At 50.2% G+C, this 18,588-nt stretch overlaps 2 protein-coding genes across 3 annotated transcripts; one reads left to right on the top strand and one right to left on the bottom strand.

Annotated features, from left to right (window-relative positions):
• Nucleotides 1-33: 33 nt before the first annotated feature.
• Nucleotides 34-18,387, top strand: Dpcd (deleted in primary ciliary dyskinesia homolog (mouse)). 2 transcript variants are annotated; one of them, XM_021151885.3, is made up of 6 exons: nucleotides 34-143; nucleotides 4,725-4,805; nucleotides 12,406-12,530; nucleotides 12,932-13,065; nucleotides 17,630-17,732; nucleotides 18,101-18,387. In XM_021151885.3, the coding sequence occupies exons 1-6, from the start codon at nucleotides 80-82 to the stop codon at nucleotides 18,203-18,205; spliced, it is 612 nt and encodes a 203-aa protein (XP_021007544.1). In that variant the 5' UTR covers nucleotides 34-79; the 3' UTR covers nucleotides 18,206-18,387. The 2 variants fall into 2 exon arrangements, with proteins under 2 accessions (XP_021007544.1, XP_029328407.1); XM_029472547.2 differs by having other exon boundaries at nucleotides 45-143; nucleotides 12,406-12,519.
• Nucleotides 11,347-11,663, bottom strand: LOC110285606 (large ribosomal subunit protein eL37-like). The gene has a single exon (XM_085833853.1). The coding sequence runs from the start codon at nucleotides 11,661-11,663 to the stop codon at nucleotides 11,370-11,372; it is 294 nt and encodes a 97-aa protein (XP_085689979.1). The 3' UTR covers nucleotides 11,347-11,369.
• Nucleotides 18,388-18,588: the final 201 nt, after the last annotated feature.

The following is an 18,588-nucleotide window of genomic DNA, read 5'->3' as shown; positions in this document are numbered from 1 at the left end:
TTCCCGGGTCATCCGGAAGTGATCATTGGTCGGGTAGTTGCCATGGCAGTGGCCCGGCGCGTTCCTGGGCGGAGAGAAGATGGCGGTGACTAGCTGGTTGGAGGTTTTGCGGTCGGCCGAGAAGACGGCACTGCTGCAGGATGGTAACTCGAGACCCCTCGTCCTCCCCCCCCCCAGGGCGGGCACTATGCGCCCGCTCCCCCAGGGAGGGCCTCAGCCTGGGTGGGCAGAGCTGGACCTGTCGCAGCAGCCATCAGCCTTCCTGCTTTTGCAGAGGAAACCAGCCCAGGGAGATGACCCGAGTGGAACCCAAGTCTTTGGTCACCCACCTCAAGAGTTCTTTATATCATCTCTCCCCGCTCACAGTTTTGTTGGTATTTCCCAATAATTCATTTTTACATTCATCATCGTTCCTCAGGGCTGTACCAAGAGGCTAATTCTCCACCCCATTTTACTGACGAGGAAACTGAAATCCAGGAAGGTTTTAGACCAAAGCCAGGTTTTGCAAATAATCAGGTATAATTTGTCATCTGGGATCCATGCACCTCAATTTGGGGGTCCTATTGATGACAGCAGTCCCAATGGCATAGAAAGGAGAGACTCCAGGGTTTTAGATCAACTCTAACATCGATTCACCTCTTCAGTTGTTAGGACCCCATTTTCTTCAAATATAAAATGAAGTGGGTGGGCTACCACTGTTGTTTCTAAGGTCCTTGTTTTCCAACTGTGTTTTGTTTATGATGTGGATTTTAAATTGTCCCCTGATCTTTAGGGGAGATAGAGCAAGGGCTAAGGTCTAAGTGACTAGGAACAGGAGTTTGAGGTGTCAGCTTTTCCTTATCCTGCAAGTGGCCAGTTTAAGTGCCCTGTGCCCCTGAGGTCTTTCACAGACCCACCCACTTGGCAGCCAGGGTGCCTTAGGTCTGAATTCCTGAGGCTTTAAAGCTAACAGCTAGGGACTTAACATCCACAGGCAGGTGCCTGAAGTTTACAGAAGTTAAAATCAGGTTTCATGAGCCGGGCGTGGTGGCGCATGCCTTTAAAAATCCCAGCACTCGGGAGGCAGAGGCAGGCGGATTTCTGAGTTCGAGGCCAGCCTGGTCTACAAAGTGAGTTCCAGGACAGCCAAGGCCACACAGAGAAACCCTGTCTCGAAAAAACAAAAAAAAACAAAAAAAAAAAAAACAAAAAACAAAAAAAAATCAGGTTTCATTTGCTCCTACCCTACAGCATTTAGGGAACCCATTGCTATATGCCAAATTCTGTGCTAGAGCAGATAGAAAAAACAGAAAATAACAAAGTCAAAACAAACAAAAAGACAACAACCATGGCTTATGCTTTCCTGGGATCATAAAATTATCAAGAAAAAAAAAATGTAAGGAAATAGCAGCTTGTGTTAAATAGAGGTTGGGATTTTAGAAAGGCAAGGATAGCCCCATGCCTGCCATCTCTGCACTTAGGAGGTCAAGGCAGGAGACTCTGGAAGGAAGGAAGGAAGGAAGGAAGGAAGGGAGGAAGTCAGGCAGACAGACAGGAAGGAAGGAAGGGAGGAAGTCAGGCAGACAGACAGGAAGGAAGGAATGAAAGATTGAGATAGTCTGTGAAATGCTAAGAAAGCACAGAGGTGAAAATAATTTTCTCTTTGGATAATCACCAGCCAGAAGAGGTGATATTTCCAGCCCCTAAGGAATTTTTAATAGTTACTTGGTAAGTGGAGATGAAGGAATCACACGTAGAGGCCAAGACGTGTGAGCATATGTAAGTGTGAGAGTGTATGGCAAAATGTCAAGTATTAGGAAAGAAGGCACCATTCAGGGACTGCCCGCACAGCATCCAGGGCCGGATACAGGGAAATTAGGCTGTAAAAGGAAGTGGGAGAAAATGGAGAGATGCAGACTGATCGCCATGTGTCACAGCCACACAGTATGCAGCTTTGGGACACACTTTACAAGACAGAGGTCTTTTTCTTTTTCTTTTTCTTTGAGACTGGGTCTCACTATGTAGTCTTGGCTGCTCTGAGCTGGCCTTGAATACATTCCAGCCTAAGCCATGTACTGTCATGCCTGACCCAGTTTTGTTTTTTTGGTTTTTTTTTTTTTTTTTTTTTTTTTTGGTTTTTCGAGACGGGGTTTCCCTGTATAGCCCTGGCTATCCTGGAACTCACTCTGTAGACCAGGCTGGCCTCGAACTCAGAAATCCACCTGCCTCTGCCTCCCGAGTGCTGGGATTGAAGGCGTGAGCCACCACACCCAGCTCCCAGTTTTTGTTTTTATTGTGGTAATATATATAACACACACACACATACATACATACAGCAAAAAATGTACTGTCGTAACCATTTTTAGGCGTGTAGTTAGGGGTCATTAAGGACGGTCCCACTGTTTGCACCCGTCACCAATATCTAGCTCCAAAAGTTTCCATTCTCAAAGCCGATACTCTGCACCCAGAAAACACAACTCCACACCCCTCTTTCCCAGCCCCTCGCTACTTTGTGTTTCAATTAAATTGACTAAGAGCTTTATGTAAATGGAATCAAATAATATTTAATTATGTCACAAAGCAAAAGGTTTTCAAAGTTCATCAATGTCGTCACGTGCATCCGAATTTCCTTTTTATTTATTTTTTTTTTTTTTGTGTGTGTGTGTGTGCTTATGTGGAGGCCAGATGTCAGACTAGGGTGTCTTTCCTCACAGTCGCCCACGGTGGTTTTTACTTTTTAAACATTAATGTGTGTGTGTGCGTGTGTGTGCGTGTGTGTGCGTGTGTGTGCTGCGTGTGAGTGTGTATGCATGTACACCACTGCCATTAGGTCATATATGTGGAGATCAGAGGACGACTTGTGGAGATTGGCTCTTTCCCTCCACCGTGTGAGTTCTGGGATCCGTTAGGTTACCGGGCTTGGTGACAACCTCTTTCACCAGGTCTTGCTGGGCTTCACCTTGTTTTGATAAAGCATCTCTCACTGGGACCGAGAGTTTACTGACAAGTCTGGGCTGGCTGTTCAGTGAGTGGGCCGCAGGATCCTCTAGTCTCCAACTCCCCAGTGGAGGGATTATATGTGCATGTCACTGCCCCAGACTTTGTCTATGGATGCTGGGGATCCAGCAGGTCCTCAAACTTGAATGGCAAGCTCTCTGCTGACTGCATTCCACCCCCCACCCCGCCCCCAACATCATCCTTCTGTTTTCCAGCTATTCCACTGTAGGTGTATACTCCCAATCTGTGTTCCTTCGTCTGTGGACGGGTGCTTGGGTAGCTCCTGCCTTTTGCTTGTTGTGAATAGTGCTGCTTTGAACGTGAACATGCCAGTGCGTGTAAAATCTGCTTCTGCTGCTTTGGGTCATGAGGTAGTATTATGGGGTGTGTGATGCTCTCATGTGAGTTGCAGGAGCACAGAGGCCTTAGCAGGGTGTCACGTGTGTGAAGGCCGGGCCTTTGCTTTAATCCTCTGTTACTCTCTGCCTAGGGCAGCCTTTCACTGAGGCAGCAGCTCAGTTTTGGCTTTGGGGACCTGCCTGTCTCTGCCCACCAATGCTGGGGTTACAGGCATGCACTGCCACACCTAGCTATTTATGTAGGGTGCTTAAGAGTCCAACTCAGTTCCCCATGCCTGCAGAGCAAGTACTCGTATCTGTGAATCAGATTTTTTAAGGGTGCTGCTGAGACCTAGGGTCTGCCAAGAGACCTTGCAAGTTTGGGGTCAGTTGACTGAAATACCAGTTAGCAATGACTCGGGGAACTGTGTCCTAAAAGAGTGAGTTACACAGGACAAAGCCACCTCAGGGGTCCTGTTCTTGAAGCTGATGGAGGGTACACGTCCACTGCCTAGGAAGACCCTTTGTCAGTCTTCCCGAGGAGGCTGCCTGTATCCATTTACCTGCCTATAAGAAAAAGAAGAAATTACACAGCTCTGCCCTTGAGCGAGTGTTTGTGGGCTGGGGGACTCCCCTGAGTTCCCTTATCTTTTAGTGGTTGGTACATTAATGCTTTTTCATTCTTGTGGAGAGCATTTGAGTTCCTGTTATAACAGGTACAGTGGCTGACCTCGGGAAACCATGGGCACCAAAACCACCCCGTCCAATAGAAGAGACAAACAATAACCAAAGACTCACACAAGAGACATAGAAATCATAAACCAAGCATGTGGGGGAAGAAAATACATGATGGTATTATCTTGGGCTCTGCCAGGAATGGCCACGAGATGTGTCAAGGAAGGCTGGGTGGCAGTGTGGCCGGGAGGAATTGCCTGTCAGGGGACCCAGCTCACATCAGAGCATGGAGCCCTGGTTGCAGAAGTGCAGAGAGAAAGGCACTTGTCTCAGATGCTGGTAACACTCTCCCGGAGGGTAGATGCCCTGCTGTGAGCTAGACTCCAACCCTGAGGGACACAGAGGAAGAAGCCCTCGCTCTGCTTGTGGTAGCTGCAAGGAAGGGGTGACAGGGACTTCCCAGGGAAAGTGACATTTTTCTCTGGGTTTTAAAGAGTGAGCCAAGTTCCACAGTTGGGAAGAAGCAAGGCTTTGTTGGTAGTGGAAGCAGCAGCCATGTCCAGGAAAAGGAAGGGAGTCTGGGGCCCATGTAAAGCCTTGGCGGGCACGAGTCAGCTTGTGGTAGACATTCTTGGGGCTGCTGCTGTTTCACAGTGTATGGGGGCAGACATCTCAGTGTGCAGCTGGCAAGGCAGAGGAAGGCCTGAGGTAAGGTGCTCTCCTCTCTGTGTGCAGGGAAGAGGATGGTGCACTATTTGTTCCCAGATGGGAAGGAAATGGCAGAAGAATATGACGAGAAGACCAGTGAACTCCTTGGTAAGTGTGGGCCAGGGATGGGGAGGGGTGGGAGGGCTCAGCAGCTGGGGGTGGGGGGTGAGACTGAAATAAGTTGAATGCGTCTGGCCTTAGGCTTAAGGTGGGATCTCAGCATGCAGTGTGCATGGTAGGAAAATGGAGGTCGTTGGGGGCAAGACTGTCTCTGAGAACTGTGAACGTCAGAAGCCCAGTGGAGTTGTTTACCTGGTATAGCCTGTCCCCCACCTCCAGACAAATGAGAGGACCAGTGAGCCTCTCGCTCAGGACGAGAGCGTTATAGAAACAACTGGAAAAGCGTATCACAGAGGAGGCTGTGTAGAAGGGGGCGGAAGGAAGGCAAGGCTTGCACTTCTAGCTTTTTGCTGGCTTGTTCTTTTGCTTCCTGAAGCCACACCACAAGGGCAGGCATCAGAGGTGGCAAGCTCTGACCTTGCCTCCTAGACGTCACCATGACACCGTATTAAATATGACCCTCATCTTGAAGACGGATGAGAACTGGGTGGGAGTGGTGTGTTTGAGGCTCCGTCGCTTTTGTTCCTGCAGGTTCCCCCTCCTTCCAAGTAGGCTCATAAGTAGTAGCCCCAGCTCGGATTTCAGGGGATTATTTGATTTGCCCGGTCTGTTCCCAGGTACGAACGGCAGCAGTAACTGACTTCCCAGAGCTGGTGACCAGCTCTGTGACCCAGGGCCCAAAGCTGGCCGCCACGAGAGCTGGTCTCTTTATTAAGTTGCACCTGAAATGCTAAGACCAGTGACAGAATCACGGGCTGGGATATTTTCATGTCTTTATTCTTGACTTTCATTTCTTCCTGGGGTCTGATCGACAGGTAGTATTGGTGAGGGAATTTCGTTTTCCCTTCTCCTGGCAGCTCATAAATGTCTCCAGCTGACAGCGTGGGTTATACTGGTTTGCATATTCTCTCATGCTCCAGTCTTACGGTGTGTGTGCCCTGCGCATGCTCAGTTGCAGTCAAAGTATTGAGCCTTACTTATTATGAGCTTCTTGGGCTCCAGTCCCAATTGGTTTAGTCTGGCGCTATTAAAAAATCTTGATGTGTTTAGCATATGACACTGATTCGTTGGAAAGCAATACAGTAGTAATATCCTCACAATGCATTGTAATTTATAGTGCTCCCGGGGGGTGACAGCCTTGGAATGCCAGACAGGGGAGACCTTATGAAAGCAGAGGTCACGTGAGCTAGCCACAGCCACCACCACCACCACCACCATTCGCCCACCCGTCCAGCCACAGCTCCTGCCCGGACCTGCACATCAGTTCTTTTTTTCCATACAGCAAAGAAAGCAGGCAGAGCTGCCAAGGCTACAGAAGCACACAGACAAACCCGGCCCTTGCCGTGGTTGGTGTGATATTACAATGAAGAACAAGACTGCCTGCCCGCTCTGCTGTCCTGCATCTCCTTCAGTTCTGGTGGTGGCGGGTTTGGCTAGACCTTCAAAGTTCCTTCGCTTTAGCAGCAAGGATGGAGGAGGGCTACAGTTCACCATTTGGCTGCTTAACCTAACGATGACATTTGCACGTTAACCGGGCTTCATGCCAGGGGCTCCACATGGATCACCTCCGCTGACATCTTCCTTAAAGCCCCACGATGTAGACACTGTTGGCCCCCATTTCTCAGTGGAGGAAGTAGGCTCAGAGGAGGTGAGTGCCACGCTGAGAACCCCAAAGCCAGATGGTATCTGAGCCAGCCTGGAGCTTGGCCCTGACCCCGTGGCGTAGTGGCAGAGCTGGAGTGTTTAAATCCTGCTCACTTTGGTTGGCTTTCTTTTCTCAAGATGTGCCTCTCCTCTGCAGCCTGGGGCTTCCTGTGCATCCTGGGCAGGGCCAGCCCTCCCAAAAGAGCCTCCTAGAGCTGAGGTTAAAGTGTGCAGGCCCAGCCCTGAGACCCGTTTATTACTTTCTATCTCCCCTAGCCTTCACCTAGCTATCTTGCAAAAATACTCTCCAATATTAGTTCTTGTTTGTTTGTTTGTTTGTTTTTGAGATAGGGTCTCTATGCATTGCCTAAGCTAGCCTTAAACTCCTGGGCTCAAGTGGCCCTCTGGCCTCCTTTCCCAAGTAGCTGGGACTGCAGGCACATGCTATAAAGCCTGGTTACTGATGTATAAATATCATCTCGGGGCCGGAGCTAGCTCTGTGCTTGCACATACTGTGAAGTAAAATGTGGATATGGTTTCCGTGGCAGTAAGTAAAATGGTTTCCATTTTTTTCCCCCAGCTAATATACAAATTTGATAATTGGTCAACAGGTTTTCTATTAGAAAAAAAAAGCTCAGAAAATAATTTACAGAGGGGCACTTGCTGGTAGGTGTGCATCTGTCTGGGAAGAAGTTCCTCCAGCCGATGTTAATAAGCATGTTAGTGTCATCTTTTTTTTCTACCCTCCCGGGGCTGTTCATTCCCACCCCCCACAATGAACGCTGTATGTATTCATAGAGGAAAGAGCTGAAGGGCCTTGTAACAATGATCGGAACATCAAACCAACCCCCAGAAGAACACAGCATGTCCAGGGGGCCACGGCTGAAGGGCAGACCGTCCCCCGGCGATTACATTTGGATTACCTCTTAATCTGCTTTGGTATTTGACCGCCAGCCTAACCACCACAGGCCGCATTCGGAGGATATTGAGCACTTTCATCCCCAGGCACTTGAGCGCCTTTATAAATGACCCACTCGAATCCCTCCAGCCTCCTCAGGGATGGGCCAGGCAGCTGTTTAATAGCCACGGAGCAGTGTTGCAGTGTTTTAGGGCAGAAAAGAAGAATCCTGCATCCAGTTTAAGCTGCAGGGAGTATTTAGAAAGGGGAATGTAATTATCCGTATTGGAAGTGGGCCAGGCCTCGGAGCTTTGGGGAAAGAGGCCTTTAGGATCTCCACTTCCCAGCCCACCTGAAAGATGGGGCTGCTTTCAGCAGTCTGGGGCGTCAGCCTGCTTCCTGCTGACTTGGGAAAGGCCCCCAGGCACTGTCTCCTTCATCCATCCTGCCATCAGACCCTTACAGGGTCATTGGAAGTCTCCTTTCCAAAGACTGGCCCTGACTCAGTCCAGAAGAGAGGACCGAGTCCCAGGGAGCTGCCTTGTACACACCAGTTTGGGTTTAACGTAAAATCAAATCAGGACGACAGCAGGTGGAGCAGTCCTGCCTGCCTCAGGAGCTGTCCTTGAGTTCGGGAACAAAGACGGGACCAGAAAGCCCAAGACTGTGTGTGCACGTGCACATGCGTGCCCGAACCATGGAACAAGTAAGGAGTTCAGAATCTTTCATTAGATCTTTCCGCTTGAAAGACTGGAAAGGAAACTTAAGTGTCACATTCTTACATAGATGTGATTCCCCAGGGCGTTTTACAAAAAGTGAGAGCCAAGAACACCAAGCTGCCGTGGCCCGAGGAACATTGAAAGGAGAGAGAAGAGAGCCAGCGGGTCTGTGCTTTCCCCTTCTTAGGGCACGTTTCTGAGGAAGACTGAGTTGGCCTTCCTTAAAGAGGAGGACCAGGTGGGAAGTCCGGCAGTGATTCTTGCCTCTAGGGCCCATACTGGTGATGTTCCCAGGACAAAGAGTGTAACAGAGCCCATGCTTTTCCAGCCCAGGTATATAAAAATTCATCATATTGCCCCTTCAGATAACCAAACCTGGCCTTTAAATACAGAAATAGAAGCTGGGTATGGAGAGGGCCACCTTTAGTCCCAGTATCCAGAAGGCAGAGGCAGAATGATCTCTGTGAATTTGAGGCTAGCCTTGTCTAAATAGCATGTTCTAGGACAACCAAGACTACATAGAGACCCTGTCTCAAAACAAAACAAAATAAAACAAACAAACAAACAAACAAACAAAAAACCCCACAAAAGACAAAGCAGCGCTTGAGGAAGCCATTTGGAATGTCACATCTGTGTAGAGTACTTGGAGCCTGTAGTTTATCTCTTTATTGATGACTGAATTCTGGACATGGGGTAATAAGACCCAAATTATCTTTGTCTATTTTAAGACAGGATTTTGTTATCTAGCCCAGGATAGCATATAATCTCCATCCTACCAGCCTAAGTGTGCATGTGTAGCTCTGTGATCTGTAGACCTGGATCTTAACTGTCACGTTTGGATCTCATTGTTCCTCAGTAATTCTACCCGGTCCCTGGAGAGCAGAGGTGAAGGAAGGGGGCAGGTGAGCAAGAAACGCCTTCCTCTCAATAAACAATAAAAATAGAGCTGTTAGACTAGCTGTGTCCTAAGTGACTGCCTCCTTAGGCCAGTGATGACTATGCTCTGCCCTTCAGTGTCGCCAGGGTGACACAAGGCCAGTCTGAGTGGTCTCAGCCAGGCGATGGTGATGCACACCTTTGATCTCAGGACTTGGGAGGCAGAGGCAGGCAAATCTGTGAGTTCACAGCCTGCATTCTCTACACAGTGAGTTCTAGAACTTTCAGAGTTACATAGTAAGACTCCATCTTAAAGACACCAAATGGTGCATGGGTGGTTGTGTCCTGCCCTGTGAGCTGTCATCTGATACTACTGTCAGTGTGTCTGGGGGAACCTACTTTCCCGCCTCATTTTTCTATATGCAGCTGCTGCTGGACTCCCCTGGCCCTTCTTCTGAGTGCTGAGGGTCAAACCCATTGCCTCATGCATGCTAGGTGCAGGCTCTACCACTAAGCTGCACCCCAGGCTACAGAGCATTTTATACATGGCTTGAGGATCCAGGGTGATCTTTGCTCTCATGGGGAGTAGGTTTCATCATCATGTCATGGTGAGCTGCTCCTAGGAGGTGTCTGTTACTTGTTTGTAGCTGTGACAGAGACCCCAGAGGCTGGCTTCCAGTTGACTGAGGTATTACCGTGGCTAGGTTTGCATATACTCCTGGTCACAGTCCATTCACTTAAGGAAGTATTTGTGAGTGTAAGAAGTTGCCTAGAAAGCATATTTCCAAGTTTTACTCTTCCTTATTAATTTTCATTATAAACTTGCAGATGTGTTTCTAGGGAGAATCTTGGCCCTGAGATGTAATAAAACCACAGTGCAGAGTGCAGCAGACCTTATAAAAAGCCCACATTCAAGGGAAAATTCTAAGTTTACATCAGGCTTCTGTGTTCGGCTTTTGTGCTCACAGTGGTGAGCATGAGCAGGATTGCCCCAGCTGATGAAAAGTCCCCAGGCCCGATGCTGCCCCACCCCCGAAACGGCTGTGGCCCCACCAGGCCTTTCAGAGTTTCTCAGCTCCTAGAAGCGGCTACAGGAGGCTGCAGGAGTTCAGCGCTGACTGCTCAGCTCTTGCAGCAGGACGCCCAAACTCCACAGCCCCCATCTTCTTAACAGAGCAGGAATGGAAGGGTGGAGGGTGGAGGGAGGAGGGAGAGGGTGGAGGGCAGAGGGTACGCCTCAGCAGAGCCCCTCTGCCACTGGCAGGTGACACTGCAGCCACCAGCATAGCACTCAGTGGGGCTCATTCCCAGTGCTGCTGACCGGACTCCCGTCTGGATTTATGACTTCCATAAAATATGTGCCTTAGTTTAAAAGACAACAACAAAAACTAGACCTGGTAGCACAGGTCTGTAAACCCAGCACCCATGATGCTAAGCCAGGAAGATCGCAGTAAGATCAGTGGTAGTCTAGGCTACCGAATGATTTTCATCAAAAGCAAACCTAAAGGGGTGTAGGGCAGAGGCTAAAAACAATATCCTCAACAACAAAAGAACCCTTTCACAAATATCTGCCTTATAAAATCTGGGAAAGTGAAAATCATTATTTGCATTATCAAGTTATAAATGTAAGGATCTATTATTATTTTATAAAAAACTCCACATTTACAATCAGCCCATTGTAGGCTGATATTTTTGTGCACTGTGTATAAGGTTGTCCTTGTGTTATTTAAATACTGATTTCTCTGCCCTCATGTCTTGTTTCAATCTGGACGCAGCATTGAAATGTGTACACCAAGAACCTCCTGTCTCAAGTCTGTGTAAGCAGTTCTTACCATCTATTCTCTGCCTTGTCAGTAAATGCCCATCACCCAGTGGCTGGGCAGGAGGGAGAATAGGGTGGGATGTCTGCCAACCAGACGAAGGAGAGAAAGGAGAGAGAGGGGGAGATTCAGATCGGCTGGAGGGAGGATTTGAAGCCATGAAGAAGGGGTCTGGAGAGAGATCATGGAAACACTCCTGGAGCCCAGAGAGCGAGAGCAGTAATCATATACAAATACCGTGGGGTGGGGTGGGGTGGGAGGCCACAGGTTAGCAATGCGGTTACTGCTGACCTGAGGGTGATGCGCAGTTCTTGGTAAAGCAATATGGTTGTCAGAGCTATTCACTTGTTTACATTTATATTAAAAACAATTCATCCATTTAAAATGTAGTGTACAAATGCAGACCAAGCACATAAAACAAGCATAACCAAATCTACAGCATCCAGTGTATGCCAAAGACTTTATGTGTTAATTGCGATGCTGGAGGTCAGTCCTAGTACTTGGGAAAACTGTCAGTGAGTCCCACTCCAGCCTGAGACTGCATTTATTTATTTATTTATTTTGAAACCAGAACATTTATGACTGATTGAAATCCTTAAGATGAACTGGATGCTGCAACAGCTGCCCTCTTGGGTTTCGGTGTTGTTCCCTCACGGAATCCATGTCTGAATCTGCGGTAGACAATCTTTAGGTGCCTCATCCGACCAGTCCCGGTAGTGTTTCGTCTCTTAGCCTTGGCACTCCAGTTATACTTCCTCTTGCGCTTGGCAGGGTAGCCACACTTGCCACAAGTCAACTTCTGAAGGTGGTAGGCCTTGGAGCCACAGCGGCGGCACAACATGTGCGCCTTGTTGTGACACTTACCAAAGGATGATGTTCCCTTCATCATCTTGCTTCTACCGGCAAGGTCAAAGAGACCAGAAGAGCCCAAGACTGCATTTAAATACAACTTCGGTGCTATTGGGATTTTTGTTGTTGGTCGTTGTTTTAAGGCAGATGTACCTAAAATAAGTGAATGTCTTTATTTGGACTTTATGAATCATGAAGCAAAAACAGCTTTCACTCAATTCATTTTTTTTCTTTGCATGGCATTCTAGGGGGGGTGGGGGTGGGAAATGCACCCAAAGGTGAGTGTGCGGGTTCAAGGATGTGCTGGTGTGTGGGTGTGTGGGTGCAAGGGTGTGTTGGTGTGGAGGTATGCAGGCACACTCTGAAATCCAAGCACCTGAGGCCAAGACACAAGGAATAGTTTGACAACAGCCTTGGCTATCTAGTACGACTGTGTCTCAGGAAATAACAGCAAAGCACAACTAGACTTCCGTCTGGAGGCCTAGACATCATGTTTCCAGAAATGGCTGTGATCGCCTCTTTGCCTTCTTCCGGGTGTCACACCCCATGGTTGCTCTCAGGGCTTCATCCCCGGTCCAGTTGTGTGCCTGCCTTGGAAATGGACTTTGCAAGTTACATGCTGCTGAAATGCCCCATGTGATTTCCTAAGGTTTGTGATGATTCCTGGCTCAGATACACAAGGCCCAGCATTGAGACCAAAGCCTGGGCTTCTCCCGTTCCAGTTATCCAACGTCAGCTTTGGCAGCAGCGAGCTTTAATCCATTGCTTGTTTCTCTCTGCAGTGAGGAAGTGGCGTGTGAAAAATGCCCTGGGAGCCTTGGGCCAGTGGCAGCTTGAAGTGGGAGAGCCAGTGCCCTCAGGAGCTGGGAGCCTGGGATCCGAGCTCATCAAAGAAAGTAATGCCAATGTATGTCTGTTTGTCCAGGGTCTTACGGGGATTGGGAGGAGGCTCCTGACCCCTAAGGGCAGGGTCTATAATTTGTTCACCTTATATATACTATGCCCACCTAGCCACAGTAGGTTTGTGTGTGCATCTGAAGGGTATGTCACAGCCACGGCAGCTGCTTCAGGTGGGGGGCCATGAAGAAGAGCAGAGGCACTTCCTGTCTGACTCTGGGAGGGGTTTAGGGATGGGGAGGAGCCAAGCCTTTGTCCCTTTCTCCGTGAATGGTCCTTGATAGGCTGGGCATCCTACCACAAGCCTATAATCCCGGCACTGGGGAGGTGGAGGCTGGAGAGCTGAAAGGCTGCGGTCATCTTCCTACACAGTGAGTCCAAGGCCAACCTGGGCTGATTTGCTTTTCATAGCCCATCTTCATGCGCAAGGACACCAAAACAAGTTTCCAGTGGCGGATTCGAAATCTCCCCTACCCGAAGGATGTGTATAGTGTGTCTGTGGCCCAGAAGGAGCGCTGTGTCATTGTTAGAACAACAAACAAAAAGTGAGTAGGGTGGTGGGCTCCTGTTTACTGTGTGCGAGAGGAGTGGATCGGAGTAGTGAGCGCTCAGGCTGCTCTGTATCTGGGAGGCAGGTGCTCAGAGTAACCAGCTAACTGTGCGGCTCCATCGAGGCAGCAGAACTCAGCCAGTGTCTGATTTCCTAGGTGTCATATGCTGGGCCTCACAAGACTGTTGTCGAACAACGAGTGAGGAGTAAGCACAAAGCCGTCACTTGAGGTCTCTGGAAGTTTACTCTAAGGTTGCTATGTCCTTGGTCTGGTGAGCTTGGCTTGGTGACATCACTGCATTGGCAGGGAGTCACGTCCTGGAAGGTACACCTGCCTGCCTTGGTGGCAATTTGAGACTTTAAGTCTCAGACAATGAGGTAGTAAACCCCCGTCCCTCCCCAGACTGAGAGAAAGTGGGCAGATGTTGGGCTCTCAGAAATCTCTGCAATGGTGTTTCAGATTCTCTCTGTGGTCTGCTGGGTGGAGGCAGTGGGTGGTCAGGTTTGAGAGGAGATGACTGGGGTGGGATCACACTTTGTGTCTGCGGCTCTGGCTCATCACAGTGGAAGAGCCTGGCAAGAATCTGTTTCAGCCTGAGTGAGAAAGAGGGTGTGGCCACCTCCAGCCTGGGGCTTCATTTTGTTTCTGTTTTATCTTCTCATCCACAAGCTGCCAAACTGGCCAGCTTGATGCTTGGGTACAGAGCCTAGCCCCATGGGCCACTGTATCATTTACCACGCCCCCCTTCAGGTGGTGTGGTAGGTACAGTCTCCGTTCCCCTAAGAGGCCTGCCTATAGGGAAGTGGGGAGTGTGGTGGGGGGGAACCTCCACCCACCTCCAGCGCAGCCCTGAGTCCTGTCTTCCTCTTAGCACCCCACACCCTGTCATTTTGGCAGGGTTAAAGGGACAAGGGAAAGGGTAGAGATGAATGAATTAATTTCAGGATTATTGCTGTACACACAGCCAGCAGCCCCTGTAGTGGACCTTGTCTATAAATATAAAGTCATAATAATAAGGGTTTACGTTTATAAAGTGTGCTGAAGTCCTAAGATAAAAGGCCGTTTATTCCCGTTATTGTTCTCATCATTAACAGGAGTCAGTGCCTAAAGTGGAATTTAGCAATTTCAGACAACAGAGAAATTGCCTGTAGGAAAACAAACTCCATGCTTCAGCAAGCATTCCCTGGCGGAAGAGGCCCTGGGTCCAAACTGGGAACAAAAGTGCTTCTGATAGCACTTGAATCTGCAGCTTAGCACTTTGTGGAGCTGGCTGCTGCCTCCTTTTCGTCCCCCAGAGGTCACTGTCGAATACAGATATCAGACAGAAATGTGATTACAAGCGAGTGCTACAAGAAAGGCTAGCTAGCTCACCAAAAAAATTCATCTGTGAGCAGATCCTCTGGGCCCCATCTCCTGCACACATATATCGTATATACCGTAGGTGGCGCTGTTGGCCAGGGGCTCTGTAGCTAGTGGGGCATTCCACCATCCAGTGGCACCCAGTGGCGGGGACTGGGGACACTGCTGAGATGCGGGTGGAGGCAAGGCAGGATGGGAGTGCTATCCTGGAAGGAGGGCTTCCCACACAGGGGAATGGTATTTTAGGGCTCGCTTGAAATTGAGTTTCTGAGCCCTAACCAGGCTCAGCCCTGCCCCCTGCAGACCCATCGGATAGGAAGCTAGAGAGGTGGCCAGATATAACCTATACTTTCAACAAAGCACAACAGTGTTTATATGTGTGGGGTCTGATTTTTTTCAGAATACTTTTAAAATCTCTTTCCTGGTCATCATATCATCCACAGCAGACATGCAGTATATGAATAGATGTAGAAAGGCATGTAAGAAGTCGGTACCAGCCGGGCGTGGTGGCGCACGCCTTTAATCCCAGCACTCGGGAGGCAGAGGCAGGTGGATTTCTGAGTTCGAGGCCAGCCTGGTCTACAAAGTGAGTTCCAGGACAGCCAGGGCTACACAGAGAAACCCTGTCTCAAAAACCAAAAAAAAAAAAAAAAAAAAAGTCGGTGCCGTGTGACGTGTGCAGAGAAGACTGTGGCCTTCTTGCTGAGCACCTGGGCATCTGTAGCACACCCCGCCATGGTACTTTCCTTCCCCTGGTGCTGCGCCCTCATTTTAGTATTCCAGCATGCAGCTCCCAGCCAAAGCTGCAGCTGCCTTGCTGGTATCTGCCTGGCCCCTGGAGACTGTGGTTAGCCACTTGTTTAAAGAAGTGATTTCAGGGTCCTGTGGTGGTCCTCAGCCTCAGTATCGATAGGATGGGCTGGGGAAGGAAGGAACTGTTTCTACATGATTCTGGTGTGATACATCTGGTCCCAAGGAAGCTGGCAGCTGTTAAGGGGAAAGATGGAGTATGCTGGACTAGGAAGATGCTGGCTTAAATCTAGCCTGTGCCATGTGACTGTAGTATTTAGGCCAGCTTCTCACTTAGGAGAACGGTGCTTATACTACCTCAAGGATTGTTTGAGGAGTTTGACAATATCAGATACCTGCATGCTCCCTGGCCTGTGGTCAAGGTGCCAAAGCATGGGATCTGAAGAAAGCCTGGCTAAGTGCACTCACTGTATGATGATGATGCTGTGACAGCCCTAAAAGGCAGGACTCAGTGGTCAGACTCACTTGAGTGTGGGCCTGTACATTGTGACTCTGGGAGTGGCAGGAAATAGGGCTGCAATGTGCTCGGGACAGGAAGTAGGCTGAAGCCCTCTCTGGTTACCCGCCAAGCCCGTGTGCAGGCTGGAGGAGCGTGGGGTAGCTCGCGTGGACCTTTCCTCAGCAGCCCCGCTCCTGCCTCAGCCCTCCCTCAAGGATGTTCACTGAGCCTGCAAAGGGAAGGGACGGGTGAGGGGTCACAGGGAATACAAGCAAAGCAGGACGAGAAGGCACTCTGACTTTGGCTGAAGCACAGTGGGTTCCTCTCATCCAGGCCCTGGGGACAGTTCAAGTTCAGTTATTGTTGCAGCAAACCCTGAGTAGGTGAGGTGGGGTGGCTGTGCATGGGGGAATCCGGAAGGTACTGCACTTTAAGGAGTTGTTTAACCTCACCCAGTGTTTGTGCTGCTGGCACTGGCTGCCTCCGCTTCCCAGACTTGTGGCAGGGGTAGGGTGAGGAAGGGGGCAAGGTCCCCGGGATCCTGAGGTTGCCCGGGATGAGGACAAACCTTGGGCTGCTTCTCCTTCATTGGCCCCTCCTGGGAGTGGGTGTGGGAGGCGCTTCTCTGTTGGTTCTGCTTTCTGTGTATATTTGCCAGGAAGATGTTAACACTTCCTACCCGGCCTTTGTGTTCACCTAATCTCTGCTGTTTAACCTTTGACCCTCTGCTATTATCAGCGTCTGCCACCTTTGCTGGCCAGACCAGGGCCCCAGGAAAAGCCCTCGCTCGGCCTGTTGGCTAGGAAGAGGATGAAGCAGGCATTCCACCCTGTTGCAGGCAGATGGATGGCCTTTCCCTGGGGCAGAGCTTTGGGAAGGAAAGCAACTTGCAGTACCATTAGGGTCCCCGCCCCCACTCCTTTTGAACTGTCAGTCTTTAAGTAAACATTCTTTTCCTGCGTTGGGTCCCAGCACCTTGGTGGGGAGAGGGGAACCTGGGAAGAGACCCCCCCCCCCAAGCCTCTTCTGAACTGAGGGATTTGGGCAGGGAGGACAGGCCAGAAGTGCTGCATTGATGTCAACTCTCTGAGTCCCTGGGGCATCAGGGCTTTTGAAGTGGACTCAGTGTAGCTGTCACCACAAGGGCCAGGACCCTCTGAAGTATTGAAAGCCATTCTCTCCGGGCCCAGCTCTTGAGTCTGTTGTACCTGCTGCCTAAGGCGTTTCCCTCCTCGGCCCACACAGCCTCTCCCTCTGCAAAAAAGGGACCCCTTGTCCAAGTGAAGGCTCCAGCAGCCCCTGGCCAGTGCCCAGCCCACACAGCCACCACAGAGACTGCCAAATGAGGCTGTTTGAGAGGAAGGGCCTATCCTTAGGCTCTGGTCTAATAAGTGTGTGGGGAAATCTCCAACCTCCCACCAGCCTCCCCCATCCCCACCCCACCCTGACTCCTACAGCACTGACAACTGACCAGGGCAGCAGCAGCAGCGCCTCACCCGGCTCGCTCGGCTGCATTTCCTCCAGGGAAGCCTGGGATCTGCGCTTCTCTGGTTGGTTTTGGCTTTACTCTACTGTACTGAGGGCAGGAAAAGGGTCCAGGTCTGGGATCCAGGGTCCTTTAGCGTCATAGCTCCTCTCCCTGGGGAGTTAGATGGCTCTGTGCACTGTGTTCTCCCTCTGAGAAGGCTCCCTGAGGCTTGGGGTGCTCTTTGTGTAGTTGGGAGTTCCCGCCCTGCATGGGGAGCCCCTCTGCCCCTGGTTCTGCTCACCATTGGCTCTGAGGCCACTACCATTCTTTTAGAACCTCAGACTCAACCAGGCCTTTCCTCAGGCTCTCCCTGTTTCCTCTCGAGCTTTACAGAAAACGGGGGAGAGGTGTGGAAGGCCTAGTGTCTCCCAACTGTTGGGGTCGCTGTGCTGGTTCCCCAGCAGCCTCTTGTGTCCCCACAGGTACTACAAGAAGTTCTCCATCCCTGACTTAGACAGACACCAGCTTCCTCTAGAGGATTCTGCGTTGAGCTTTGCGCACGCCAACTGCACCCTGATAATCTCTGTAAGTTTTGCCCAGGCTTGGCATCAAGAAGAGGTTTCTCATCCCTCACCCACGTCCCAGAATCCAAGCATCCCAAACCCCGAGTGTGCTTGTTAGAGAACCAACATCTCCTATTCATCTGGGGGTGCAAGAGGAGACCAAGGGAGAGCCACACCCCAAAGCTCACGAGGTGGGGCCGTGGTGGTAATCACAGGCCTTAAGTTGTCACCTTGGGTCTGCCCCTCCCCAGCCACAGGAGCTGAGGAAGTCCTTCAGACCAGCACGCCTAGGTTTCCTCCCATACAAGGAGGCTCATGGAGAGCCAGAGTGAGAGTGTGGAGGGAGACTCGAGTAAGTGAGTTATGGCTTCTCCCTGGTTCCCTCCACAGTATCAGAAGCCAAAGGAGGTCATGGCGACTGAGTCGGAGTTACAGAAGGAGTTAAAGAAGGTAAAGACGGCCCACAGCAGTGCCGGGGACTGTAAGACGCAGTAGCTGTCCTGAGCCTTGCACCTCTGGTGCGGAGGAAACTGTGAGACTTCCGGCATGGGTTTTATGGCGCGGGCAGCCTCTTCTCTTCTAAGAACTACAGAGTCCCTAGAACTGGCTCTTGGGGAACAGCTTGCTCCCACCTGTGGCTCTGGTCCTGAGTAAAGTCATTTGCAGTTGCTCTAGAAGGACTGACTGCCCCTTTCTCTACTTCTGGGTATTGCCCGTCCCTGGATACCCTGCCTTCTTAGGGAAGATGGTGGTGTGACAACCCACCCCACCTCCCATCCTGGGGACCTTCCAGCTAACGGGGGAGCAGAGTGGGAACAGGCTGGGCATCTTGGAACTCCTGTGTGCTGGCTTGCCTTATATAAGAGACTCAGGAAAAA

Source organism: Mus caroli, unplaced genomic scaffold (assembly GCF_978045245.1).
Source record: "Mus caroli unplaced genomic scaffold, Mus_caroli_1 scaffold_20, whole genome shotgun sequence".
NCBI classification, from domain to species: domain Eukaryota; kingdom Metazoa; phylum Chordata; class Mammalia; order Rodentia; family Muridae; genus Mus; species Mus caroli.
Note: the sequence above shows the minus strand (reverse complement) of the source record. Positions and strands in the feature narration are given on the sequence as shown.

Coding starts and splice junctions, on each gene's coding strand:
- Dpcd (XM_021151885.3), top strand. CDS start 80: ATGGCGGTGACTAGCTGGTTGGAGGTTTTGCGGTCGGCCGAGAAGACG. Junction 12,531..12,931: donor TCAAAGAAAGTAATGCCAAT/GTATGTCTGTTT, acceptor TGCTTTTCATAG/CCCATCTTCATGCGCAAGGA. Junction 17,733..18,100: donor ACTGCACCCTGATAATCTCT/GTAAGTTTTGCC, acceptor TTCCCTCCACAG/TATCAGAAGCCAAAGGAGGT.
- LOC110285606 (XM_085833853.1), bottom strand. CDS start 11,663: ATGATGAAGGGAACATCATCCTTTGGTAAGTGTCACAACAAGGCGCAC.